Source organism: Acaromyces ingoldii, assembly GCF_003144295.1.
Source record: "Acaromyces ingoldii strain MCA 4198 unplaced genomic scaffold FA10scaffold_2, whole genome shotgun sequence".
In the NCBI taxonomy this organism is placed as follows: Eukaryota; Fungi; Basidiomycota; class Exobasidiomycetes; order Exobasidiales; family Cryptobasidiaceae; genus Acaromyces; species Acaromyces ingoldii.
This window is the reverse complement of record NW_020290248.1, coordinates 1,112,666-1,137,110: the sequence shown is the minus strand read 5'-3', so window position 1 is coordinate 1,137,110 and position 24,445 is coordinate 1,112,666. Positions and strand designations below refer to the sequence as shown.

At 57.0% G+C, this 24,445-nt stretch overlaps 11 protein-coding genes across 11 annotated transcripts; 4 read left to right on the top strand and 7 right to left on the bottom strand.

Annotated features, from left to right (window-relative positions):
• Positions 1-801: 801 nt before the first annotated feature.
• On the top strand, positions 802-1,551 carry FA10DRAFT_271272 (putative RSR1-GTP-binding protein; the record flags this gene model as incomplete). The annotated part of the gene is made up of 3 exons (XM_025523095.1): positions 802-980; positions 1,072-1,213; positions 1,294-1,551. The coding sequence occupies 3 exons, from the start codon at positions 802-804 to the stop codon at positions 1,549-1,551; spliced, it is 579 nt and encodes a 192-aa protein (XP_025378723.1).
• On the bottom strand, positions 1,382-4,447 carry FA10DRAFT_265373 (hypothetical protein). The gene is made up of 7 exons (XM_025521032.1): positions 4,169-4,447; positions 3,814-4,088; positions 3,583-3,751; positions 3,416-3,522; positions 2,358-3,358; positions 1,902-2,306; positions 1,382-1,835 (listed from the first exon to the last, which is right to left on the bottom strand). The coding sequence occupies exons 1-7, from the start codon at positions 4,351-4,353 to the stop codon at positions 1,776-1,778; spliced, it is 2,202 nt and encodes a 733-aa protein (XP_025378722.1). The 5' UTR covers positions 4,354-4,447; the 3' UTR covers positions 1,382-1,775.
• Positions 4,448-4,520: 73 nt separating this feature from the next.
• Positions 4,521-8,727, bottom strand: FA10DRAFT_265372 (hypothetical protein). The gene has a single exon (XM_025521031.1). It carries the CDS (start codon positions 8,670-8,672, stop codon positions 4,647-4,649), a length of 4,026 nt encoding a protein of 1,341 aa, XP_025378721.1. The 5' UTR covers positions 8,673-8,727; the 3' UTR covers positions 4,521-4,646.
• A 653-nt stretch (positions 8,728-9,380) lies between these two features.
• FA10DRAFT_265371 (hypothetical protein) lies at positions 9,381-11,587 on the bottom strand. Its single transcript, XM_025521030.1, has one exon. The coding sequence runs from the start codon at positions 11,336-11,338 to the stop codon at positions 9,839-9,841; it is 1,500 nt and encodes a 499-aa protein (XP_025378720.1). The 5' UTR covers positions 11,339-11,587; the 3' UTR covers positions 9,381-9,838.
• A 439-nt stretch (positions 11,588-12,026) lies between these two features.
• Positions 12,027-14,037, bottom strand: FA10DRAFT_284453 (MFS general substrate transporter; the record flags this gene model as incomplete). The annotated part of the gene is made up of 6 exons (XM_025523922.1): positions 12,027-12,146; positions 12,225-12,456; positions 12,522-13,087; positions 13,153-13,289; positions 13,353-13,618; positions 13,682-14,037. 6 exons carry the CDS (start codon positions 14,035-14,037, stop codon positions 12,027-12,029), a joined length of 1,677 nt encoding a protein of 558 aa, XP_025378719.1.
• A 319-nt stretch (positions 14,038-14,356) lies between these two features.
• FA10DRAFT_258895 (putative multicatalytic endopeptidase complex chain PRE1) lies at positions 14,357-15,073 on the bottom strand (the record flags this gene model as incomplete). The annotated part of the gene is made up of 3 exons (XM_025519936.1): positions 14,357-14,732; positions 14,796-14,853; positions 14,923-15,073. The coding sequence occupies 3 exons, from the start codon at positions 15,071-15,073 to the stop codon at positions 14,357-14,359; spliced, it is 585 nt and encodes a 194-aa protein (XP_025378718.1).
• Positions 15,074-15,995: 922 nt separating this feature from the next.
• FA10DRAFT_300121 (alpha/beta-hydrolase) lies at positions 15,996-17,189 on the top strand (the record flags this gene model as incomplete). The annotated part of the gene is made up of 2 exons (XM_025524795.1): positions 15,996-16,452; positions 16,537-17,189. The coding sequence occupies 2 exons, from the start codon at positions 15,996-15,998 to the stop codon at positions 17,187-17,189; spliced, it is 1,110 nt and encodes a 369-aa protein (XP_025378717.1).
• On the bottom strand, positions 17,165-20,626 carry FA10DRAFT_238993 (DNA mismatch repair protein). Its single transcript, XM_025519166.1, has 10 exons — positions 20,522-20,626; positions 20,374-20,459; positions 20,079-20,309; positions 19,827-20,024; positions 19,631-19,760; positions 19,497-19,571; positions 19,155-19,445; positions 18,528-19,096; positions 18,290-18,471; positions 17,165-18,233 (listed from the first exon to the last, which is right to left on the bottom strand). Exons 1-10 carry the CDS (start codon positions 20,577-20,579, stop codon positions 17,231-17,233), a joined length of 2,823 nt encoding a protein of 940 aa, XP_025378716.1. The 5' UTR covers positions 20,580-20,626; the 3' UTR covers positions 17,165-17,230.
• A 142-nt stretch (positions 20,627-20,768) lies between these two features.
• On the top strand, positions 20,769-21,884 carry FA10DRAFT_265365 (S-adenosyl-L-methionine-dependent methyltransferase). Its single transcript, XM_025521029.1, has 3 exons — positions 20,769-21,394; positions 21,453-21,462; positions 21,517-21,884. Exons 1-3 carry the CDS (start codon positions 20,781-20,783, stop codon positions 21,871-21,873), a joined length of 981 nt encoding a protein of 326 aa, XP_025378715.1. The 5' UTR covers positions 20,769-20,780; the 3' UTR covers positions 21,874-21,884.
• A 32-nt stretch (positions 21,885-21,916) lies between these two features.
• Positions 21,917-22,765, bottom strand: FA10DRAFT_265364 (hypothetical protein; the record flags this gene model as incomplete). Its single annotated transcript, XM_025521028.1, has 1 exon — positions 21,917-22,765. Exon 1 carries the CDS (start codon positions 22,490-22,492, stop codon positions 21,920-21,922), a length of 573 nt encoding a protein of 190 aa, XP_025378714.1. The 5' UTR covers positions 22,493-22,765.
• A 128-nt stretch (positions 22,766-22,893) lies between these two features.
• On the top strand, positions 22,894-24,445 carry FA10DRAFT_238991 (DUF171-domain-containing protein). Its single transcript, XM_025519165.1, has 2 exons — positions 22,894-22,972; positions 23,035-24,445. The coding sequence occupies exons 1-2, from the start codon at positions 22,946-22,948 to the stop codon at positions 24,394-24,396; spliced, it is 1,389 nt and encodes a 462-aa protein (XP_025378713.1). The 5' UTR covers positions 22,894-22,945; the 3' UTR covers positions 24,397-24,445.

The window sequence follows — 24,445 nt, the reverse complement described above, 5'->3', positions numbered from 1 at the left end:
TACTACACTACTGGTGTCACAGTTTCATCTCTGGCTTCTTTTCTTTCCTCGGTTTCACCCCACGTCTCCGAGAGGCACTCTATCTACACAAGGATCGCACAGCTCAAAAAAACTAGACTAACGGATACATCGTCAAAATCTCCTCGCTTTCTTCCTTGCCTGCCAATTTCGTCGATTTTCCCTTTTTTATTTCCCTTCTGTCTTTCTACACACCAACGTCACCGACCGGTCTCGCCCTCCCTCATTCTCATCGGACTCGTTTTTTTCTCTCTGTCTCTTCTTTCCTTCTCTTTCTCTGGTTCATATTGATCAGCCAAGCAGAGAGGCCTGGATCTTGTTGTCCCTTCTGCCCTTGTTGCCGGATCTTCTCAACTGGACGCGCCTACACGCTTCCGCCTCCGCCCAGACACACGCGCAGCCGGACGGCAAACCTAACGAACCCAGACGACGACGACTCGAACGACCCACCGAAGAGACCTCTGGTCAGATAAACGACCAGATTTTTCCTTTTCTCTTCCCTTTTTCCTTTCCCACAGCACGAGCCCCCGGCTTACGAAGTCGGTACGAGGACAAAGTAGGGGAGCCGACTGAGCCGAAACGGGCACGGTCCATCTTTTTGCGCTTTGGCCCTCATCCCACATACAGACAGCAGCTGCGATAGAGACGGACCGCTGAACGAGGACGACAAACGTCATCTTTCTGCAACGGTGGATTTTTTGCTGAACGCATCGCATTTGCATTGACGAACGAATCGACTTACGAAGAATCGAGAGAGGAAAGAGAAAAGGCATTCGCACCAAGATGAAGGAGATCAAGGTCGTCATTATGGGTGGGGGAGGCGTGGGCAAGTCGGCGCTGACTGTGCAATTTGTCCGAAACGTCTTTGTGTCGACGTACGACCCCACAATCGAGGACACGTACCGCAAGCCTGTCATCATCGATGGTCAGCAGTACCTCGTCGAGATTCTCGACACCGCTGGGTGAGTGTGCGACCTGCTCGTGGAGAGAAGAGTAATGGACGCCCCGAGGAAAGAGAAAGGGAGAAGGCTGACTCGAGAGTCGGCATTACAGAACGGAGCAGTTTATGGCCCTCAAAGAGCTGTACATGAAGAGCGGCCAGGGCTTCATCCTCGTCTTCTCCCTCACCCAACTCGGCAGCGTGAACGAGCTGGGCCCGCTACGAGAACAGATTGTGCGCGTAAAGAATGCAAAGGTGGGTCAGGGACTTCATACGCCGCTGGTTAAGAAATGTGCTTGTCAAGCTGACCGTCGATACCTTCTGTCGCATCTCAGGTCCCGCTCGTTCTCGTAGGCAACAAGTCGGACTTGCGAGCAGAGAGGCAAGTGCCCCGCGAGATTGGGACAAACATGTCGCGGGCCTGGGGAAACGTGCCCTACTATGAGACATCGGCCCGCAAGCGCATCAACGTCGACGAGGTCTTTGCCGACATTGTGAGACAGTGCCGGGCATTTGAGATGCTCAATGGCTCTTCCTCTGGCGGCAAACACAAGGAGGGGAGACGGGATCGGAAAAAATGTGTCATCATGTGATGGCTATCAACGGCGCAATTGCACTCAGGCACAGGCTCAACAACCCCCAAAAAAAGGAAAGGAAGATGTTCTACCATCCACCGTCTCCTACCACTCCCTGCTTCCTTCATGTTATGCACTCTGGAAGAGGCTCAATATACCCACGTGGAAGCCCTCTTCCCTCTCTCTTCACTCTTCTTCTCCCATGTGCTAGCATCGTATAGTAGTACTGAAAGAACCAGACACTAGAGTGCATCGAAGTTGATCGCGTGAACTGCTCGTTTTCTCTCTCGTTCGTCTTCGCGCTGTATGGGGTGGAACAGTGTGAGTAGACCATAGGCAGAGCAAGAGGCAATCTGGGAAAGACGCACCCGCTCGTGCAAGTGCAGAACAAAGACAAAGCCCAACAGGATGACGACGATGGTCACGAGGACGACAGTGACAATCGGGATCCAGTCGCCTGGCGAGAGGTACAGCTCCTTGATCCACGTCGAAGGATCGCCAGGCTGTCCCTGTTGCCAGGGCAGAATGACGACCTGACTGTTGGGAATGACGCCCTCCATTTCCAGGTAGTTGTCCTGCTGCCTGCGCGTCGAGCCGACAAAAAGCGACTCGACGTAGTTGTTAGTCCTTCCCAGCCCAAAGAATGAGTACGGGGTCAGGAGCGCCCGAAACGATGTCTGGGCCAGCTGGCCAACTTGCTGCGCTCTTCGGTTGCCGTTTGTGTCAAGAACAGTGAATTTGTACGAGGCACCGGCATAGTTGACGCCCGATGGCTGCTCAGAAGTGAGCCAAGGAATGAACGAGGAGAGAGCGGAGATTCTTACCTTGTACTTTTCGCCTTGAGCAGGTTCACAGTAGCTCGAGCAGGCGCCGTTGAGCGTGATGGCCTTGAGCATAAATGCATCGTAGAAGAAGTTGTTCTGAATGAAGGAAACGCGACGCCGATCCATCGTCGCACCAGAGAGCGGGAGTCGCTGTATCATCATGTCGAGCGAGCCGTCCTCGTCGATGTCGAGAAAGGAGATGCTGCGCGCATCATTGATCCCTTCGATGGCATCAACCTTTGTCGACAGCATCTCGAACGTCCGCCTACCCGCTCTCTTCTCCGGCTCATCGGGACAACCTGGCTTTGGCGGTCCTCTGCCCTCGCACGACACACTCGTCAAGAGCCGTACTCGGGTCTCGTCTGCCTTTGACTTTTTCGTCGGCACGGTAATGATGGCTAGGTCGGGGAAGCCATCCTTGTTGAAGTCGCCGATGGACAGTGGTACGGGAAGTGGCTGGATCAGCAAATCATCCGACTGCAGGATTCGATTCTCGGGCACAATCGCCGAAATTGGCAGCCTGAGGAAATCATCGTTCTGCCGAGTCGTATCAAAGTTGAAGAGAAAGTCGCTGTCAGCCGTGCACAGGTTCGCCTCAGGGTCGCGGCACGTAGGCTTCGCAGCTCTTGCGCTCGTGGAGGCAGAGGCTGATTTGGCCTTTGACTTCGTCGCGGGAGGTTCTCCGGGCCCAACCCCGAACCAGCCCTGATGCTTGTTGGAGCAGAGCGGGATCTGACGATTGTACGCGATGTTGATGTAGCATTCTCCCCTGCCCTCATCGTCACAGGTTGGAAAGACGACATCGATGGTGCCATCCCCATCCATGTCAGCAAATGTAAGGGCGCCCGTTCCCTTTGGAAGGTTGCCTTTCCTCGCAAAGGAGTAGCCAGGGCTTGTTGAATTTGTATCCTTTTTTCCAGAACTAGCTTTCTCCTTGTCAGCCGTCCAGATTTCGTAAGAGCGACCTGAGAATGGTCCGCTCTCGCAGTCGAGAAAGAGATCTGCCGTCATGCCCGCGTCAGCAAAAGTCGGGCTTGTGCTCTAGCAGGGACGCTCACCTGCGAGGCAGTCTCCATCCATGTCGACAAATGCTGACGAGTGAGGGGTATCAAGTCGGCACTTTGGGCTCGGCAAGCGCTCGTCGCCGTTCAATGGCGCCGGCGCACTGCAGCACACAACAATCAGCTTCTTGCAAATGGGGGAGAAGAGCATGTGCAGCACTCACACTGAGAACATTCTTGTCCCATTGGACTCTTTCCAAGTGTTTGTCCAGGTGCTCAGAATGCCCTCTGCCTCATGCGAGTGGCCAAGAAGGTCTGGTCGCATGTCTCCTGTGGAGTCGAGCAAGATCGGGTGTGCATACGTCGACTGGTTGGTCTCTTGGTAACCTTTCTCTGGCGTCCAGAATGTCCGTCAGTATTAAACATTCACCATTGGTCAGCACTGGCTCTCTCACCGAAGCGCCCATCCAAATCTGCAAGCCAGATCCCCTGCCTCAGTGCCAAGTTCTTGAGCGGCTGCAGTGGCGTCTCGTCAAACATCATGACGAGGACGTCAAGCTTGCCGTCGAAGTTGAAGTCGGCCGGCACGACGTTGGAGACTGTCAGCTTGTCTGGCATTTGGATCGAAGATACGCCATCGGCCTGCGGCTTGGAGAAGCGGAAATTGTTGTGGTCCCACAGACGCACATCGATGCGCTTCCGATCCTGCGAGAGCACAAAGGCGTCAATGCTATAGGAACACAGCAACATTCAGCTAATCTTCTTCTCTCGGAATTAATAAGAGTCCATCAGAGTGTGAGTAAGACTTACAAAGAATCGCCATTGAAGTCGCCAAAGGCCACGACCTGTCCGTCGACGTCGTCCATGCCCAGTGAGCCAGCGTCGATGAGTCCTTCGTAGGTGAATCTTTTATCGCCAATTCCAAAGATGGCCCCCACCGGACTCGCCATGAGCGCGAGCACTGCTGCTGCTGCCAGTATCGCCGTCTTCGCCATCGCTGTGGCAGAGATCCACTCTGTAGACCTCCGCCGCCGCTTACGAACCAGACGTGACAGCATCGTCATGGTTTGTTGCATCTAATAATGGAGGGGGTCCGCGCGCTTAGTCTCAGAGGCGATGAAATTCTGCCTTGACGCGCATGGGCCACCGTGTTGTAAAAAAGTAGCCAAGTCCTTTTCATTGCATCTCAGCATTGCAATCAGCAAAGCTTCCCATCTTTAAGTAAAAAGCCGGACAGGCCTTCCTGAACAAAGCGATGAGAGGCAGAAGGAAGGGTATGAAAACATCGTCAGAGTTCCTCTTTGGCAGCCGCGCTGAGCTGGCCAATCTGCTGCCTCAGCACAGCCAACCGTTGTTCGACATCGTCCAGGATGGTGACGAGCGCCCTGGCTTCGGCCACGGGATCCTCGCTTGGCTTGATGGGCGCCACGGGGCTCCTCGGTGACTGCCTCTGGGCGTTCTCGACGACCCGTGAGCCTGAAGTATGCGCGTGGTGCGGCTCAAAGTACTCCTTGAGCACCTCGCGGATCGCGCCAGCAACGGCCTCCGGGCCTGCTCCAAGGTTATCGTGCTGGTGAGAAGAAGGCGACCTATTCGAGGCTGGTTCCCTCAGACGGTGTGGGTCTAGAGGATCTCGTGTCGTGCCCGGCGACGAAAATGCCCAAAGGTTGGAGATGACGAGGAGAATTACAACAAAGCCAAGGATAAGCATCGACGGGCTTGCGCCGCCCAGTGCATCTCCGAGTATTCCTGCGATATTGGAGAGCATGTCGAACGCTCCACTTGCCACATCTTTGAGCACACCCAGGTGACCCATGAGACCGTCCAGCGAGGAAGCGGCAGCGGTCTCTTCCTCGCGCGTGCCATTCTCTTTCTCCTCCACCGCAGACCCAGCCTCTGCACCATCAGCCGTGACCTCAGCGGCCTCCCCGTCGTCGCCCTCTTCTCTAAACTCGGAAGCATGATCTTTGACATACTGCCGAATCGCTGCGTCTAAGTCCTTGTAGTATTGCTTCTGCCCATCGATTGAGGCTTTGTCGATGATGCCCTTGATCATGCTTCGTCCGCTCCACTCGACCTGGCAAGTAACGAAGACCTTCGTCACGTTCCCACCTGCCCATGAGAAGCACGTCCTCGTCTTGACACAGAAGCTGCCGCCTGAGGGAACATCCGGTGTTCTCGTCGTCGTCACAACGGTGACGTAGTCATCAAAATCGATGTGGATATTCTCGTCCGTCAAGACGCACTTCGTCTGCTTGGGCCCGAAGCCTCCCGCCAGGGGCTTGATGTAGGAAATGTTCCTCGTCAGCATCTTCTGGCTCCCGCTACCGGCGCCAGGCGCCCAGTCGGACACCTGCAACTCCAACAGCTTCTGATCGTTGCTCCAGAAATCCTTCATGAATTCGCTCGTAAAGATGAGGTTGTAGACCTTCTCGGGAATGGCCGGGTAGGTCGTGTCGAGGACCGTTGTGGACAAGTGCATCTTGTCCTTGTCACAGGGGCATGACGTCTTTCGGTGTGGTTGTCGCTTTCCACCTGGACCAGGCGATTTGGAGGGCGCAATGCCAGCCTTGGCATCAGCGCCCGCTGGCTGTGTCGTGTCGTCTCTCGTACCTTCGCGGAGCTTTGCGCCAAGCTTCTTCTTGAGCCTGGCCCGCTTCGACACCTTTGACTTGTCGCCCTGCGCTGCCTTGTCGATCTCGGCCTGGTCGTCCACCGACTCTTCTCCGTCGGTGAGCAAGTCGAGGTGCTGTGGATCGACGGGCACGTCGGGGTGGGAGAGCTTCCAAATATTGACAATGAGGTCATAGGTGGCATCTCGAGAGAGGAACGAGGCAAAGGTGTGCTTTGCATGCAGTGTCGCTACTTGGATGGCGTTTGGGATGACAAAGGCAGTCATACGCTTTTCGATGGACACGATCTCTGAAAAGGGCAGCGCGATGTTGGTGACCCAGCCAAAGATGCTCGCATAGAAACAGACGTGGTTCTCGGAAATGTAGAAGCGACCCTGGATCAGGATCTCGCGGACAAGTGCGCAGCCGTAGTCCTCGATTAGGTAGTCGTCTTCGGGCACCGTAGGAAAGAGTGCGTGGAACTCTGCGTTGCGCTTCGAGCTGGCGACAGCAAAACCGGTGATCTGGCCACCCATGTCGCCCGGCCAACCGGCATCATCGCCTAGCGAGACTCGCTCACCCTGGCCGCCAGGGCTCAGGCCTCCCACACCACCCATCCCGTCAGGTGTCATCGGTGACCGATCGCTGTGCACGCCGTAGACGTCGGGGGTGAGGAGACCAGCCTGGACGCCCGTCTGCGCAGCAACGGCTGCCGAGAAGTTGGCGGCAGCATTCAGGCCCGAGGCATTGGAGAGATCCGAGGAGGCGAGCGAAAGTGTGCTGCCCGTCGCGCTCCTGGACCTCATCATCTGCATCCTTCGCTCGTGCTGCTCGCGTTCGTCCTCGCTGTCGGGGCCCTTTTCAATGACGGTGCCTGTCGAAGGGTCCCGGTAAACGCCGCCCTGGTAGCCTGCGACAAAGTCATCGTCCAGGCTAGAGTTCCGCCTCGAGCCCGCCCGACGATGAGGCGGAGAGATGCTCTTGGGCTGGGCCAAGGCCTGCTGACCCTGCTGAAGCATCGCTTGGTTGCCCACACCCATGCCAGCCATGCCGCTAGCTGCCAGCGCGCCCGCGATACCGCCGGCGGGGCCTGTCTTTTTGCTGCTGTCACCCGAGCCCTTTTTATTGGGCGAAAGACCTGCGTCGCTCAGCTTGCGGAACCGGCTCAGGGGAGATGGGGTCAGGTTGCCAGTTGTCGCCGAGTGGTGCATCTGATGCGCCTCTGGAGAGGCCTGGAGCATGCCATTGGAGCCTGGGACAGCGAGCGATGTCTGCCTCGATTTGGCTGGTTCGACGAGGCTGCCCGTCGTCGAGTACTTTGCATGGCCTGTGATCTTGTCGATCGAATTGGAAGACGATGGGGTCGAGCCCGGCAGCCCACCGGCGAGGAAGGTGTCGTGCGTGGCGGTGGGAGTGTCGACGGCGGCTCCCCTGTGCTCGCCGCCCTGGAAGGAGTTGTTGCGACTGCCCATCTTCGGCCGCTTTGGAGGTCCTGGTCCACCAGTCGTTGAAGAGGCACCATCGGCCTCGCCATTGGTGCCGTCGGGTGCGTCGGCATGCACGACGAATTCGCCTTCGCCAGGCCTCACAAAAGAGTCAAACGTCAGGTGGCCGTCGCCCGGCTTGTCGAGCTGGGCCAGATTCGACGATACCGTGCTCCCGTTGCTCCCACTCGCCTTCATCGCTGTGACTGCTGCCGCAGCGTTGACAGGAGCGGCACCCGCGGGGACAGACACTGGACCACCGTTGCTGTTGCCATTGCCGACAACCAATGAGGGGCCATGATATCCCTCTGAGTCGGGCGAGTCCGGCGCCCCAATGTCGGCGCTCGTGGCCTCGGCCATGGCTCTTCGCATGAGCTCGTGGCGATCAAGGACTTTGTCCTCCTGCTTGGAATTGCGCCGTTTAGACGACGACGTCGACAGCGCGGCGCCAGGCTCGCTGCGGCCCTTTGCGTGGGAGGAAGACGATCGCGGCATTATGCCCTTTTTACCGGTTCTCCTTCTCGGAGCAGTTGGTGTCGAGTGGAATCCAAAGAGGCAGTCTTCAGCCTCGCTGTCGGTTGTCAAGTTGGCCTGGGCCTGCCTGGGCGACTTTTTCGTGCTTTGATGAGGTGGGGCACCCTGATCGTCGTCCGCAGATGTGGCAGGGACAGCCTTTCTCTGCTGCTTTGGAGGAAATTGGCTGTCGTCGAGCCAGAGCGTGTACCTGCGCGTGTGCGTGCTGCTTGATTCGCCGTCCAACACCGGTGAGGTTATGTCGATGTCTGGCAGGCTTGAAGAACGGGCAGAGGCCGACGTGTCGAGCAAGTCCAGCTGCTTGTCCTCCCTCTTCTTCCTTCGCTCCCAAGCCGTTGATGGCGACGAGACCAGCGGCGTCTGTATGTATGTCTCTTGCTCGCTATGGCTGACGCTTCTTCCCTTGCCCTTGGCTGGCCCCAGCGAGTCTAGCTCCTCGACCGCGCTGCTCTCCGGATTGTCGGACAGAATGCCCAACGAAGAAGCAGATGATCGTCGGCGACGGGCTCCGCTGTACGTGCCCTTTTCGGTGGCGCTGCTGCTGCTGCTCTTTTCACTGCTTCCACCACTGCCACCCTCGAATTGGTGCTGGTGCTGGGGCTGGTGCTGGCTGAGTGAGGGGAAGAGGCTGTTCAAGACGCCAGGCAATTTTCGAGCAGTAGTGGAAGCAGTAGTGGCCTGCATTTTGTACTACTGTATGCAAAGCCGTATCGACCCTGAGGCTATACACGTACCACACGTACTAGCAAAGCTAGCTGTGTGCCGCTCGCTGCCTTTCCTATTTGCCTTTTCGCTTTTTACTTTTTTTGTTTTCTTCCTTTTCGATCTCTGTTGGTCCACCCCCGCTAGGTTAGCTACGTAATTGTGATCGGCTTTAGAGTTGTGTGGCTTGCACACACAAAAGGCAAAATAATGGCATCGTCAGCGAAAAAAAGGAGATTTTAAGGGTCGACCCTTGGACGCACCCGCCGATCGAGGAGCAATTTCTACGATGGAGGTTCTACTTCTACCTGGGAGAGGCCAGCAGCACAGAGAAAAGTAGCGAGTGCGATGAGGCGGAACGGCGTGCTTTGGCGCAAACACACATGCTCAGACACCAGCACACGGTCGGACCGCTCTGCGCTTGACTCCACCTAAGAATAAGAAAGGCCGCTTCCCTCTTTCCCTTTCCCTGATGAATTTTGCGATTCGATGTCTCCAAAAAGAAGAGAAGCGCTCGATTGTGCAAACTCCTCGAGCCAAGCGCTGGCCGCCTGCACCCAGGACACTGAACCCGGCACCGAGCCATGGAGTTCCACAATTTCTGCGACGGGCCAGGCAACTCCGACGCCCAAGTCGCGCAAGCAAACAGAGCATGAATGTTTCGGGATGACATGACAGTCTTCTTGACATGACAGTCTTTTTTTGTGAATGAGAGACGTATAGATACATTTGTGTGTGAGATGTGAGCCCGGTCGTCACGAGAATTATCAACAGCCCTGCGCTTGACAAGAGACGGAGATCATGTCAGCGTTGGTGTGAAGAAAGAAAGTGTAGTGCAGCGACGACCAAACGTTCAGTTCCCCATCTCTTCCCTCTGGCCGATCCAAGGTTCCTCTCCCCCCATCCGCGACGGTGCAGACGTACATCTGCACCGCCGAGCGACGGGTGTTGTACTGGACAGCGTCGATGAATCACCAGAGCAGGGACGAGGGCTGCCTCGATCTTCTCTTCACCGCCGCGTCATCTTGAAAGAAAGACAGGGCGCTTACAGATTAAGGATGACATCGAGAATCATCATGCTCTGGTCGATCCGCAGGCCAGTCTTCTCTGCACGGCAACTCACCTACATGTACACGGCCAGAGCAGCGTCAAGCTGCCGCCGTCTTCTTGCCCGCCAAGGCCCTTGCCCTGAGTTGGGCCAATTCCTGCTCCCTCCTCGTCCTCACCGTCTCCTCTTCGTCCAGTGCGCGCTTCTTGGCCTCTCTGAATTGCCTGGCGTGGTCAAAGATCTTGACGCTGGCCGGCGTCAGGTGAGAGAAGCCGTGGCGCGCCTGCCACTCTTCGTCTGTCTCGCCGGGCAGACGTTCACCGTAGCCCACGCTTGCGTCTTCTGTCCCCCCGTCCAACCTGCCCTTGAGCTGGCGACCGTCCTGTGTTCGTGGCGGTAGTGGTGGGTTTGTTGCGTGATTGACACTGGGCAACACGGCCGACATTTGGGACAAGAAGTGATTGCGCTTAGCAGGATCGAGAAAGTGAGTACGGTGGAACGAGTCGGCGCTCTCAAACGTAAAGGGCGCAGGGGCGTGTTGCTGCTGCTGTTTCTGTTGAAGGGAGGCGCCGCGTGCCCGTCCTGATACAGTCAGGGAGTCGTTGCGTTTACGCTTCGCTGATCGCTGCTCTCCATCTTCTCGCAGTGCTTGTCCCTGTTGCGTTGGCGGCATGGAGCCCGGGGGTGCTGTGTCATTTGCAATCCACTGGTCCACGACGTCGATGCCACTGGGCCTAGTGAGGCCAAAGGCGCATGGAACGCATGTCTCGCACTTTGTCGGACAGTCGTCGTCAATGTCCTCTTCGCTGTCTGGGTGCATGTTGCCCTCGCATCCAGGACAGGAGCACGTCGGACCGCACTGGCAGTCGGTAGATGTTCCCAGCGCAGCGTGCATCTCGTCGTACGTGGCTGGAGGGACGGAGCGGGCGTGCGGTCCTGCTGCCACAGTAGACGACGATGTCGTTTGAGGCGAGAAGGCGGCATCATTCTTGCCCGAGCAGCAGCTCTTCTTTGCCACTGATCCCTTGACGGGGAATGCGCAGTCGTTGATTGCGTCGGAGCAGCACCGGGTCCCATCGCAACAGGGTGAACCTCCGTTGTCGGCCTGGCTCTCGGCTCCTCCCGCTGTCTCTGCCTCTGCCGCCCCCCGTTTTGCCGCCGCTCCTTCCTTTGGGTCCGAGGCAGTCTTGCAGCATGTGCAGATGCCCGTCGTGCGGCATCGGCAGGGGTTCATGAGCGATTCGAGCGAGTGCCTGCCCTTGGACTGGCCGGGCTCCGATTCGGGGCTGCCCGCGATGCTCGCCAGCGTGCTGGACAGCAGCCTCGTCTGACCTCCTCCTACTCCTCCTGCTCCTGCTCCTGCTCCTGCTCCTTTAGCACCATCGTCCTGATTGGTGGGCGACTGGGAGCGGTCGCCGCAGTCGCACCTGCCGTGAAAGCTGCCCGTGGCTCGCTTGGTGCGGCACTGCTCGCACTGCGACGATGGTCGGCCCTTTGGCCGGACGGCCTGGAGCTGCCGCTGCGTGTGGTTGCACGTCGATGCCCGATGGCCGCGGATGCAAGCATCGCAGGCGTACTTGCGACCGTCGATGAAGATCATGGTCCCGGTATCCTTGTCCTTTCCCTTATGTGTGAATGTTCTCTTTTGGCCGGTCGCTTCCCTGAATTGAGAGGGTAAACCCACTCGCGCGAAGACAGCAGCGGCCGTGGAAGCGGTGGTGGCGTTACTGTCGAGCGACTAGCTGGGAGGTGACCTGGGAGAGCAAAAGGGGCCCAGGGCGCATCATTCGGCCGCTTAATTCAGATCACAGATGTCCGAATCTGCCCCCTCCAATATTGCTGTGTCCCCTCCCGTCGTGGCCGCCGCGTCCGATGAATCGACCGAGCAGTGTCGAGGAGATAGCAGGGGCAAGGCCAACGAAAGAAATATTAATTCGCACTGAGAATTTTAAAATCCCTCAACGATCACGTCAAAACGAGCGCAGCTCGGCGCTTTTTTTCATTGTTATTTTTTCTTTCTTTTTCCCTCGCTTTCTCCCTCGTTCTGCTCTTGCTCTTGTCTGGGCGGAGGGAAAAAGCGAGGGCGCGAGCGAAAATTGGTCTTCGGCGAGTTCTTTTTCCCTGTAGGACCACTTTAGCAAGCACTTTATGAATAAAAACGCGCCGAGCCGCCGCTTCTCAAGATGATGAATTCCTTGCAAGGCAGCAGCAGCTAGTCTTGACGGTGCCGAGCCCTTATCATCACGCACATTGAAAGAGATTTTTTCAATTACGTATGGAATCTCGGGTCAGTACTTCGGCATGACAGGGATCTGATCATCGAGGGGGCTTCCGAGACTGTGCAAAAGATCGTCGTCGTAGCGGCGGTTGTCGACAGCCTCCTTTGACTTCATGAGCAGCCTGTCGCCCTATGTTTACAGACAAGGAAGGAAAGAGACATGAATATATCACTTCACACAGCTACGGACATGGAAGGCCTGACGCACCTGGAAGACAAGGGCACAGGGGAACAGGACGAGGAGAGCGGAGATGAGCGTAACGAAGCCGCCGACAGCAACGAAGCCAAAGCGGTCGTGGAGCTTGGGGACCACGAGCGGCACCCAGAGGAGAAAGAGGTACTGCATGCAGGTCAGCAGTGCCACGGCTGACGAGGTGTGCGCTTCATAGATCTCGCTCAGTGTCGTGTACGTCGAGAGAAGGATGGGGAAAATGGCGAAGCTTCGGTAGGCCAACCTATGAGAATCTTTCGACAGACGGATCTACTGACAAGAGAGACAACTCACCCCATGAGAAAGAGACCTACGATGGGAAGCGCCAAGTGCACGTAGGTGTACCCGCTGACTGCAGTGGTGGCCGATCCAACGACAAAGATAATGGCGCCGGCTAGGGCAAAAGCCAGTCGTGCGTCACCGTAGCCGAGGTCTCGATGTTCGCGCCTGCTGGACCTGCGTCCACGGCACTGGAGGATAAGGTCAATGACAAAGGCCAAGATGGCACCGGCAAAGATGGCGGCGAAGGGAATCAGACACATGGCGGCCGCCTTACGGTACGGCTCGTGCGCAAAATGGGTCCACCATGGCAACTCGTAGAGGAGGATGAAAGCGCAGCATATAACCGAGGCAAACCACAAGGCATGCACGAGAACGATGGGCTCCGTGACGATGTAGCGCAGCGGTCGTAGAAGCGTGCGCGACATCGTCTCGTCCATGGCATCGGTTCGATGCTCCAGTGTCGTGAGCTCCGTAAGGCGCCGCGCACGTCGGGTGAGCAGAACCGAGTCGCTCGTCTCTTGAAACACAGTCGCTATAACGACAAAAGCGACGAGCGCGATCGACGCTTGCAGCCAAAACTGGGCAAGTGAACAAGACATGGTCAGAGTAAGTATGCCGTATTTGATGAAAAGCAGACACCTACTACGGCTCGCCAGCCGAGCTCATATACGACCCAGGACGAATACAGAGGCGCCATTGAGTGGGTCCCAACGACAACGAGCGCATGCAAAGCCAGGACCATGCCCCTCTCCATTGGCTGAAAGAGGTCACAATGGACACCTGACGAATAGAAAGGGGTCGGTCAGAACTGTCAGTCACGGCTGCACTTTTTAATATACTCACCAACGCTGATGGAAAGGATGCAGCCGCCAACAAAGCCTTGGATACCCCTCGTGATGACAATCGGTACGATGCTCTTGGCAAGCGTTTGGCCGAGAAAGAAGAGAAGAGTGGCCAAAGTCGAGAAGAGCAGCACAGGCTTGCGCCCCACCCTCTCGCTCCATGGCGCAAGCAAAAGAGGAGCAAGAGCGACGCCAATCATGAAGATGACGTCGCCCAACATGTAGACCACCTCCGACGCTTTGAATTCGGACAGAAGGCCGTCGTAGCTGCGATACAGTCATCTGCTAAGGCGTTGTAATAAGTCGGATCCGGTGCAAAGGCAAACTCACCATGCCTCATAGCCCCCGGTCATGCCTGCAACTGCGAAAGTGGCCCACATGATCGACAGGCTCGTAGCCCACTTCTTCACATTTGTCCAGCTGCGAGGCCGGCTTTCGTCATCTTGCTCCCAGTCTAAATAGATGGCGCCGCGCTTGCGGTTGGAGAAGTCGGCATTGCTGCCTGCGTCAGCTTTGTCCATTGTCTCGAGCGTGGCCTCCAGTGTTGGTGTCTTTTCCATAAGCACATCGCCGCCCTCGGTGGCGAGGTCGACCTCTTTGAACTTGGACGAAGGAGGAGCCTCAATCGGAGCCTTGTCCTCTCCGACCAAAGTAGAATCGGATGTTGAATGGGAGACAGAGCGCATATTTTCTCGCCGATGAAGTGATGAGACCAGCTCGTCGCTTGTGGGAAGAAAACTTGGAGGGCAATCTAAAGACTTTCGGCCTCAGCTTTATATGAAGCCTCTGCTGCGCTCTTCAGTCTCCAGTCGCAACGCTGGGGCGTGCAAGCGGGGCCAAAGGCATAAAGCCGCGAGTGGAGAAGAGGCCCCGTTCAGCCCGTTTCTCCTCTGCGGGGCGCTCTCGAATCTCCCACGCCTGCAGCCAAAACACGCACTCCATTACACTGCGCCCTCTCAGTTCTGCTCTTTGCTGAGATTGATTTCGTATCATTAGCGTCTCATTCTACAGCTCCACCAATCTGATCCCGTCCCGGTCGACGATCCTGACCGTCCATTGCCCCAGATCGACAATGAATCTCTTCTTGAGCTCGCCGATGCACATCCTGAGCAGATCCATGCCCTCTTCAAGGCTCATGTCGGGTCGATGGAACCTGTCCATGGTGCTGAGAGTGAAGTGTGCGCCATAGCCGTGAGCAGCAAAAGGCACCTCGACGAGTGTCCCGAGGTAGTCGAGCCAGAAGAGGGCAGGCGACGAGGAGGGCACGTCGAAGCCGCCGAGGAGCAGATTGACCTGGTATGGCTTTCGGGAGCGCAGCGACGATGCGAGCTGCGATCGGATCCAGCTGGCGGCTGCCTTTGGTCGAAGCTCGACGTGGTTTCTGCAAAAGGGTGGCTGCCTTGAGCCTCTGCTTTGCTTCCAGGGTGAATCCGACACTACTCACCGGATGCCATAAAGCCTGAGATTTCTCTCCATGTACTCTGCAAATTGCAATGTGTCACCTGCGACGGAAGAGCAGAGAGTATGAGCGTCTGTGTGTCAGTAGATCAGCAAGCAAATCTTCTGCTCACCGGCCTCCCCGTTGTATGCCATGACGAGGTGCTTGCTGAGCTCCTTCATCTTGTCCTCGTCGCCCTTCATCTTGATGATGCTCCTCGCGGCATTGGAGTCCGAGGCAATGATGGTGTAGCCCTTCCCCGTGATTCCGAACTGGCACTCCATCTTGGCCTGCTCTCCGATTCCTCTTGCTCGCTGTGCTTGAAGTCCTGTTGGAGTGCTTGAGAAGGCGAGGGCCGCGACGAGGGAATTGAGCTCAGGCCAACCCAAGGACGCGCGGTGCTTTCGACACGTGAGTGGGTAGTGGAGTAAGATTATTTCCGTCACCGTTTGTGTCACGTACCGTGAGAACCTATCGATTTTGCGACCCCCGATCTTCCACTGAGCTTCTACACTAATCGAGAGAAATGAACCTCGGGATCAAGGACTTGCATGAAAGGATCCGGCCCGCCAATGAGCCAGCATGATGGGAATTGCAAGCTCAAGCAGTATCGAAGCTTGTCACATCCACCAAAAGTAACACCAAGCCCTCCCACCTGGAACCACGTCCATGCAATACGTGGATACAACCTGTCTCATCTCGCGCCTTCACTTTCCGTTTTCGATAGGTCCGTAGACACCCTCTTATGACAAGGACAATGATTGCCACAGGCCAAATGAGCGTAAGCCTCTTCAAATTTGAGTGCTCATCGCCGAGCAATCTTGTCTTTCTGGGACGGTGGAGGGCCCGACTTGACTTTTTTTATTTCTTGTCCGGCGCTAACAGGAGACAGTGATTGTCGGACCGCACTAAAGAGATATTTCGTCTACCCAACTGCCTGGATAGATCGACGCTTTTCGGAGGTTCCCCTAGCTCGGCGAAAAAAAGGAACAACCAAAAAGAAATTGCGGGGTCGAAGGTGTTGATGACCGAAAGCATCATGACCGAGGTGATGGAGGAGGGGGTGCGCTCCTCCCCCTACTCCTCATCCTCCCTCTCCTCTTTGTCCTCCCTCTTCTCCTCGCCCTCTCCTTCACCCTCTCCCTCCTCCTCCTGCTCATCTGCCTTCCCCTCTTCCTTTCCCTCCTTTTCCCAAAGCGACCGACGATGCTGCGTGTACTTCTGACCTTCTTGTACGCTCTGGCGTCCTTGCACCTTCTCCTTGCCGCGCCTGCTTCGCCCCAACTCCCCACCAAAGATGCACCGTACAGCGACAGTCCAGCACAGATGGACGCCACCATCGAGTGCCCCAACGGCATCCAGGGCAAGGCCGGAGGTGTGGTGCTGCTCGTGTCCGGCACCGCGCTGAACGGGCGTGCATCGTACGAGCAGGGGCCTTTCGTCCAGCTCCTGCCCAATGCCGGCCCAGGCTTTGACGTCTGCTGGATCTCGCCGCCCAACAATGGCCTCGGTGACGCACAGACCGGAGGCGAGTACGTGGCCTATGCGATCCGCAAGCTGGCCCCGCAGTCTGCGACGGGCAAGGTCAAGGTCGGCGGTCACAGCCAGGGAGGCGGCCTCAACGTCCCCTGGGCCCTCATCTTTTTCCCGAGCGCAAGGAAGCGTGAGTTTGTTTCGTCTGGGCAAAGCTCCTTTATACACTGTAACAGAGAGAGTGTGTGCTAATGCAAAGACGGATCTCCATCAGTCGTCGACTCCTTTGTTGGTTTCGCTCCCGACTTCCACGGCACCACCATCCTGCCCTACCCGGCATGCACGGCCGAGAAGCTGCTCTCGCTCGGCGTCGGCTGCGCCCCCTCGATCCTCCAGCAGGAAAAGGGGAGCATGTACCTGGGCGCCCAGCTGCACTTTCTCACCCAAGCCATCGTACCCACCACGGCCATCTTTACGCGAACCGATGAAATTGTGATTCCCCAATTTGGGCCCAACCCGTCCTCGCGCCTGCCCGGCTCGGTGCAGTTCCCGCTCCAGGACTACTGCGGGCCCCTCGAGCTGAGCGACCACCTGTCCATCATTGCGAACCCCGCCGCGTACGCCATTGCCCTCAACGCCTGGACGAGCCCAACGGGCGCCGCCGACCTCTCCAAGTTCGAAAAGGCGCGCGACTGCTTCAACATTGCAAACTCGGCCCTCGACCTCAACGATGTCGCCGCGAGCATCCGCTATTTCGCCACCATTGGCGAGGCCGTCGTCACGAGCGGCGGCGCGCCCACGCCCTCGGAACCAGCGCTGAAGCAGTACGTCTGCGACGCAGGGGCCGCGACCGTGTGTGGCAAAGCCGGTCCCACGCCTCCCATTGTCTCCCTCTCGGACCTGACTGGTCTAGCCAGCGATTTGTAAACTGAGCCTGGTCTGTTTCATTTCATGCAGTGTACAATTATCTACAAACCCTCGACCAAAGCCTTGAGCCAGGCATTCTCTGCGAATGTCGGCTGCCACTCCTTCTTGAGCTCCCTCAGCACCTCTGCCTGTCCCTGTCCATCGACTGACTCCTTTGCGCGCTTGGATCGCTGCGCAAAGGCCCGCAGAAAGTCTTCGACGACCTTGGCGCCCTGCTTGGTCGTCTCTGGGTCGAAGTTGTTGAGGTTGACGTCGTCTTCGTCGTCCTCAAAGTCCTCGAGTTCCTCGGCTTTGCGCTTGGCCAGTCGGATCACGGCCGGCGGGAAATTAGCCAATTCGGCGACGTGGATACCGTAGCTCCGGTCGCTGACACCCGGCTCGACCTTGTACAGCAGAGTGATGTCACGGTCCTGCTTGCTCGTTGCCCCCGCCCGCTGTGTGACGTGGGCGACGACGTGGAGATTCTTGACGTTGGGCTGCTGACCAGCCAGGCTGGTGATCTCGGCAAAGTGGCTCGCAAAGAGCGCCTTGCACCGGATCTTTGTGCAGATCCACTCGGAGATGGCCCAGGCCAGTCCGAAGCCATCGTAGGTCGAGGTGCCTCTGCCCAGCTCGTCGATGATGATGAGAGAGTCCTCGGTGGCCGTCTTGAGGATTGTTGCCGTCTCAAGCATCTCAGCCATAAAGGTGCTGACGCCCTTGAGCTGGCTGTCACCTGCACCGACACGTGCGAGGATGCAGTCAAAGACGGGCAGCTGTGCACCTTCCTCGGCCGGAACGTAGCACCCTGCCTGAGAGAGAAGGGCGACGATGCCCACCTGCCTGAGGAATGTCGACTTGCCGCCCATGTTTGGGCCCGTGACCACGAGGAATTCCGATTCGCCGGCGACCATGTCCGTGTCGTTGGGGATGAAGTGGATGTCGTCCTGCACCTCTAGACACGGATGTCTTGCTGCTTTGATGCTGAGCGTGCCGTGTGTCCCCTTTGCAGAGAGCGTTGGGCGGGTATACGGGATGGGTGCGTTGGTCGAAACATGTGCAAAGCTTTGGAGCAGGTTCAGCAAGCAACACAGACATCCCCATCATCTCCTTCGCCTCACCTCACGAGCACGTCAAGCGTGGCCATCAAGACATTGAGCTGCTCCAGGGGCGGGCAGTATGTCGCAGCAATCTGTACCACCTCCTTGACTAGGCTGCTCTGCTTGCGGCTGTACTCTTGCGAGAATTCTTTGTAATCGTCACACAGATCCTTGACTGTCCTCGTGGTAAAGTAAACGCCGCTCTGGAGCTCACTTCAGCCCCTGTGCTGTTAGATGTCACTCAGGAACGATGGCTCACCTTGTTTGTGCCCAGCTCTGTGTAGCCCTTCTTCTTCTGCAAGACTTTCGAGTCGTTTCGTGTGACCCTAAAGCAATGACCGTACAGCTGCGTGTCCTCAAGCTTGACCTTGTCATCGAGGCCGAGGTCCGACTTGACCTCGTTGTGCTCTTTGACCAACTTCCGTCGAACGCGGTCAACCTTGGCGCGGATCTCTTCCAGTGACGGATCAAATTCAGGCTTGATGACGTAGTTGTGGCGCTCCAGCTCGTCGAGGTCCAGCGTGGTCTCCACCATGTCAACGAGCTTGGCGAGGACGTTGTCGAGCTCGCCGAGAGGATTTACAAAGGTCGCCTCGACGAGCGCCCTCGCCTCATCGTCCATAAGCTCTGATGCAGCGAGGTCACTGCTTAGCTGAGGAAGCCGTCGAACGCCATTGTAGACGACGACGACGTCCTCAAGCCCGGCAACGCCCTTTTGCAGACGTTTGCTGCACCGCAGAAAGTCGGGCATGTATCTCAGGTTGTCGTTCTGAATGGTCCTCCGCAGCTGATCGTCCGAAAAGACGCCGACCAAGGTATGTCTCTTGCCTGCAAACGCTCAATGAGCTGTGCTCTCGGCTTTAAAAAGGTGAATGCAGCCACTTACGAATCTCGTGGATGTTGATCAGAGGCTGCTTAAGCCACTGTCCAAGGAGCCGCTGGCCTTGTGGCGTCCTGCAGTGGTTGCATAGGCCGTATACGCTCATGTTCTTGCCGGTTTGGGCTGCGTCGGGAAACACGTTGAGCGCCCGGAGTGCAGAGTTGTCAAGGCGGAGGTACTGCGACAAATCGTGGGTCCTGATTCGGAATTGGCCAAAGTTGCTCTCGTCGTGCAAGAGACCGAGAAATTCGATGAGAGCACCCATCGAGGCCATCGATGTCGTCAGACCAAACTCAGCTGTATCGGGTAAGTAGGTGACATGCAGAAAGATTCTTGAACGCCACTCACGAAGTGCATTACCCGATGACGCCTCGTCCAAGAGTCGGTTGAGATCCTGTTCGACTGACTTCGAAGAAAAGCCAGCTGCATCATCACAATCGTCAGCTCCTTCAATGGGTCGTGATCGCGACTTTTGTACTAACCACGTCTTGTCTCGGAGATGACACATCCGCAGCGGTCGACAACACTCTTAAGCTTGGCGAGGTCATAGTCTTGTGTGGGTCCGTCGCTTGGCAGCAGGCACTCTTTGACACCGAGTTGAATGAGCAGTGACTGCAACAGAGGCCGATTGGTGAGCACAAAAATTCTGGAACCTCTACATCCAGAAGGCACATATACCTCGGTATTGGTAAACAGGTCGTTTTCAGCGAACTCTGCAACACCCAAGTCGCGGTTCGTCGCATCGGCAAAGGCAGCACCAATCGTCTTGATGCCGTCCTGCACGCGCACGCGAAGTGCCATGACAACGGGTGACGAAAGCAGCTCGGACTGTACAAAGAGGAGGTCCTCGACCGCTTGGAGGTTGCCCGGAGAGGCCTGGCATCAAGGTCAGACTCGAAGGCAGCCAAACATCGTCGACACGTCACCCACCTCTTTCTGCACGGTCCAGGTGTTGCTCTTCTTAGTGCCCCCGCCCCAGATCTGCACCTTGAGCTGCTGACTGGTAAGAGCCTGCCGCAGGAAGCTCTTTCCGTTGCTCATGCTCAGCGTACACGAAGGCAGTGCATTGGTGCCGGAGCCCAGGTTCTTGAGGACGTGTTGCGTCTTGAAGAACGTCGTGGCAATGAGCTTGGCGTCTTGTCCGTGGGCAGAGTAGAAGTCCTTGAGCACAGCAGAAAGATTTAGTATTTCCTCAGACTTCGAAGAATGAGAGAAGCTGACTCACTCCGCGGTCAAAGAGACGGACAGTGCCCTCCGGGCTAGGTCCCTGGCGGTGGAACCATGAGACAAAGGACGACTCAGCGACCGAGTCTGGCGTGACTGCACGCGTCAGCGAGGGTATCATTCCTCTCAATAGTTCACCGGCTACTCACCGAGCCCAAGGTCTACCTTCTCGCCCGCGGCAGCTGCCGGATACATCAAGTCGGACATGGCGAGAGTCCGTCCTGCCGTTCAAAGATGTTGGTTGGTCTCTCTTGCCTTCCTTTAATTGACGCTCGACGCGCTTCCTGAGAAACGCGCCCTTGCTCGTGTCTTTCTGTTCCGACTTCCGGTGGAGGCTCAAAGCTCGCGGCAGGCCAGAAAAAAAAAGTCAGTGGAGAAAAAAAAAAAAGGGCACGGAAGTGAATTACGATGGCGGGCAAGAAGGAGAGGGCGAAGGGCACGGGCTCCGAGCCATACAGTGGCTACCAGGTCAACGATGCAAGCCTGGAGCGCCAAGCAAAGCGCAAGGCGGTGCTCGAGGAGGAGCGCAAGAGAAGGGTGCTCTCGAACATCGATCCGGTGCTCAAGCAGCACGCTGTGACCCGCGCCAGGGACCTTCCGGTGAACATGCGCAAATACTGGAACAACCGCCACGATCTCTTTTCCCTCTTTGACGGCAGCTCAGAGACGGGTCAAATACCGCTTCTCGACGCCGAGTCGTGGTACAGCGTGACACCCGAGGCCATTGCAGCACGCATCGCCGAACGGTGCCGGTGCAACACCGTCGTCGATGCCTTTTGTGGGGCGGGCGGGAACGCGATCCAATTCGCATTCACCTGTGAGCGAGTCATTGCTATTGATGTCGACCCGATCAAGGTGGCTTTGGCCAGATGGAATGCAAAGGTGTACGGCGTCGACGATCGAATCACGTTTCTCGTCGGCGACTTTTTCGACTATGTAAAGGCCTGCCGTCGCTTCCGGGACGAGGGCGTCCGAGACGACGCGCAAGCCTGGCAGGGCTCCGAGACAGCGAACATTGACGTGTGAGTGCTGTAAGAGAGTCCAAGGTGGACACGAGCATTTGCTGACTTCGATGACTAGCATCTTTCTGGTTGGTGTCGTGTAGTCATCGAGCTGATGGGCAAGAGGCTGACAGTACCTACAGTCACCTCCATGGGGAGGCGTTACATACAGGGACCCATCTTCAATACAGGCCAACAACCATACCGGAGAGGAATTGGGGTCGACCGCCAGCGGTCCGGCGTATTACCCTCTTTCGCTCTTGGCGCCGACAGGGGGCAAGGTCATGTTCGACGCAGCATCGAGTCTCACCTCAAATGTTGCCATGTTCTTACCACGAAACGTGGACCTCAAGGAAGTCGTCGGACTAGCAGAGGGCACGGAATCTACGGAGGAAAAGGGAGAGGTCATCGTTGATGTCGAGGAGCAGTTCATGGGCGAATACTGCAAGGCGCTGAGTTGTTATTTTGGCGAACTGACGAAGTTCGACGGGTCATGGTGAACGCAATCAATGTATTTCTATAATAAATGTCTATACATCTATACTTCTAATCTTCCAGGGCCATGTCGGGCTCTGTGCCCTTGGCATCGAGCTTCCCAGAGCCCACGGCCTTGTTTGCTTGACCCTGGAGGCGTCCGAGGACCTCTATGATGTGTGCAAATCGGGCTTTGTCCTCGTCGGTTGGCTCACCGGCCTGCTTGGCGATGGGTGATGCATCCTTGGATGAGGTGCCTGGTGGTGAAATAGTGGATCCGGTGGGAGGACCATTGAACCACTCAAACGAGGGCGGCTTGCTGTAGAAGATCTGGGCATCGGCGCCGTACGTGTCCTTCTCGTGGCCTCCTTCGGGCATCGTTTCGAGCGCGCTTACAGCCGACCAGATGCCCAGGTCATGAACTTCTTTTGCCGTCAACTTGCCCAGGCTCGTCTCATACATGGAGCTCTCCACGCCCTCCTTTGTAGGTGCGTTGCGCGTGTGCGTCTTCAGCTCGTATTCTCCTCCGGATGTCGATGCCAGCTCCAGGACGAGCGCTGGGGACGAACCCGGCTGGAGGCTGGACGAAATGCCCTTTTGGAGCCGGACAGTGAACGTCGGTGCAATTTCCATGGGTTGGGCCATCTTTTGCTTTTTTTCAAAAGAATGTGTGAGTTGATGAGAGGGAAGGTGGGAGGGGTTGCGACAGACTTGATGTCAGCGGCTCTAAGAGCCTTCTTCACCAGGCTTGGCAAAGGAAGGAGGGAATCGGATTCGCTGTCTGAAAAAAGGACGTCATACTGTTTGTTACTTTGCAGCCGTTGCGCATGTATATGTAAGCTTTCAAGTGCCTTTGAAGATCCCGAAGCGGTGCGGTTGGAAACGGCGAGGAAGGGCCAAGACGTGGAAGATTCCAATAATGACGTCCCGCAAGCGGATCGATCCTGGGGGGTTCAAGATAACGATAAGAGACATATTAGCCTACACGTGGGAGGTGGAGTCGGACTTTTTTATCACCCTTCTTTTTTTTTCTGGTCACTGACAACTTTTTTTTTTTGGGTGAGAAATCTTCTTTCTTGGTAGAGGGCAAGGGCAGCAATGGCGGACGGGAAGAAATCGAGAAAGGTAAGTTGCTGAGGGTTCGCGGCTGCGGTGGCAGACACTTACATCGTGACCCTTTGTTGCAGAGGCAAAGGAAGAGCAAGGGCGGTGCCGGCCAGGAGGACGTCGCAGAGAAGAAAGCTGAGGAAGAGCCTCTCCAGAAGCAAGCGAAGGTGGATGAGCAGAAGCACGTCGCCGTCGCCCTGGCAAGGCCACAACAGGAACCTCAGTCGGAGGACAACCACACACAACAGTCGCAGGGGCTATCTTCGAACGCGCAACAGCCACAGCAAGAAAAGACAGAACAGACATTCTACCAGCGAACCAATCCGCACAAGCCCAGTGCGCTTCCTCATCTCGCCTCTTCCCACACGCCCGCGAGAAAGTACACCGTGTCAGTCGCCCTGCCTGGGAGCATTGTTCTCAATGCCCAGACGCCCGAGCTACAGGCCAGGCTAGCTGGCCAGCTGGCGAGGACGTGCGCCATATTCAATGTCGATGAGATCATCGTCTTTGATGAGGGTCAAGATGAACAGGCCAACGACACGAGGAGATTCCCGCCAAGGCCTGCTGCTAGAAAGTGGAAGGAGGATGGCCAAGAGGAGGGCATGGGTGAGGAAGGTGAACCGCAAGGCGAACGAAAGCCCTTCGATGCCAACGGGTTCCTGGCCAGGATTCTACAGTACGTCGAGACGCCCCAGTACCTCCGCAAGCAGCTCTTCCCTATGCATCGCGATCTGAGGTTGGCCGGCCTCATCGCGCCCCTCGACTGCCCTCACCACCTCCGCTACGAGGACGAGAGCGCGTACCGCGAGGGCATCGTGCAGGATGTCACGTCTTCCTCTGCGCCCTCCGCGGCAAAGGGAGCAAGCACAAAGACCGTCTACGTCTACGTGGGCTTCCGCGATGCCCTATCGTGCAGGGTGCCTTCCCACGTCGACGTGCCCGTCGGTGCGCGCGTCACTGTGCAAATGCCTGGGCCTGGGGTGCAATACCCGCGTATCGTCTCGCCGCGTACGCCCGTCGAGCAGCTCGGCACCTTTTGGGGCTACCAAGTCCGGCTGGCTCGGGGCGGCGTGTCCGAGGTGCTCAACGACTGCCCGTGGTCGAGCAGCGCAGGCTACGACCTCGTCATCGGCACTTCCGAGCGCGGCAGCAGCCTCAGTGCTCTGCTCGAGCAGACTTCTGCAGCCTCGGCAACAAAGGGCGAGCAGGGTATCCCACCATTTGATCACGCCCTCATCATGCTCGGTGGTCTGAGTGGGCTCGAGGTGGCCGTGGAGCGAGACGCAAAGATCCATCTGGATGCAGACGGCGCTTCCAGGCTCTTTGATCTTTGGATCAACGTCGTCGAAGGACAAGGCAGCCGGACGATCCGGACCGAAGAGGCCCTCATGATCACGCTAGCAAGGCTCAAGACGGCGCTCGAAGCCACTGGGAGACGATGAAAAGGCAACGCATGCACTACTGTACAATACCAGCCATCGCTAGCTTGTC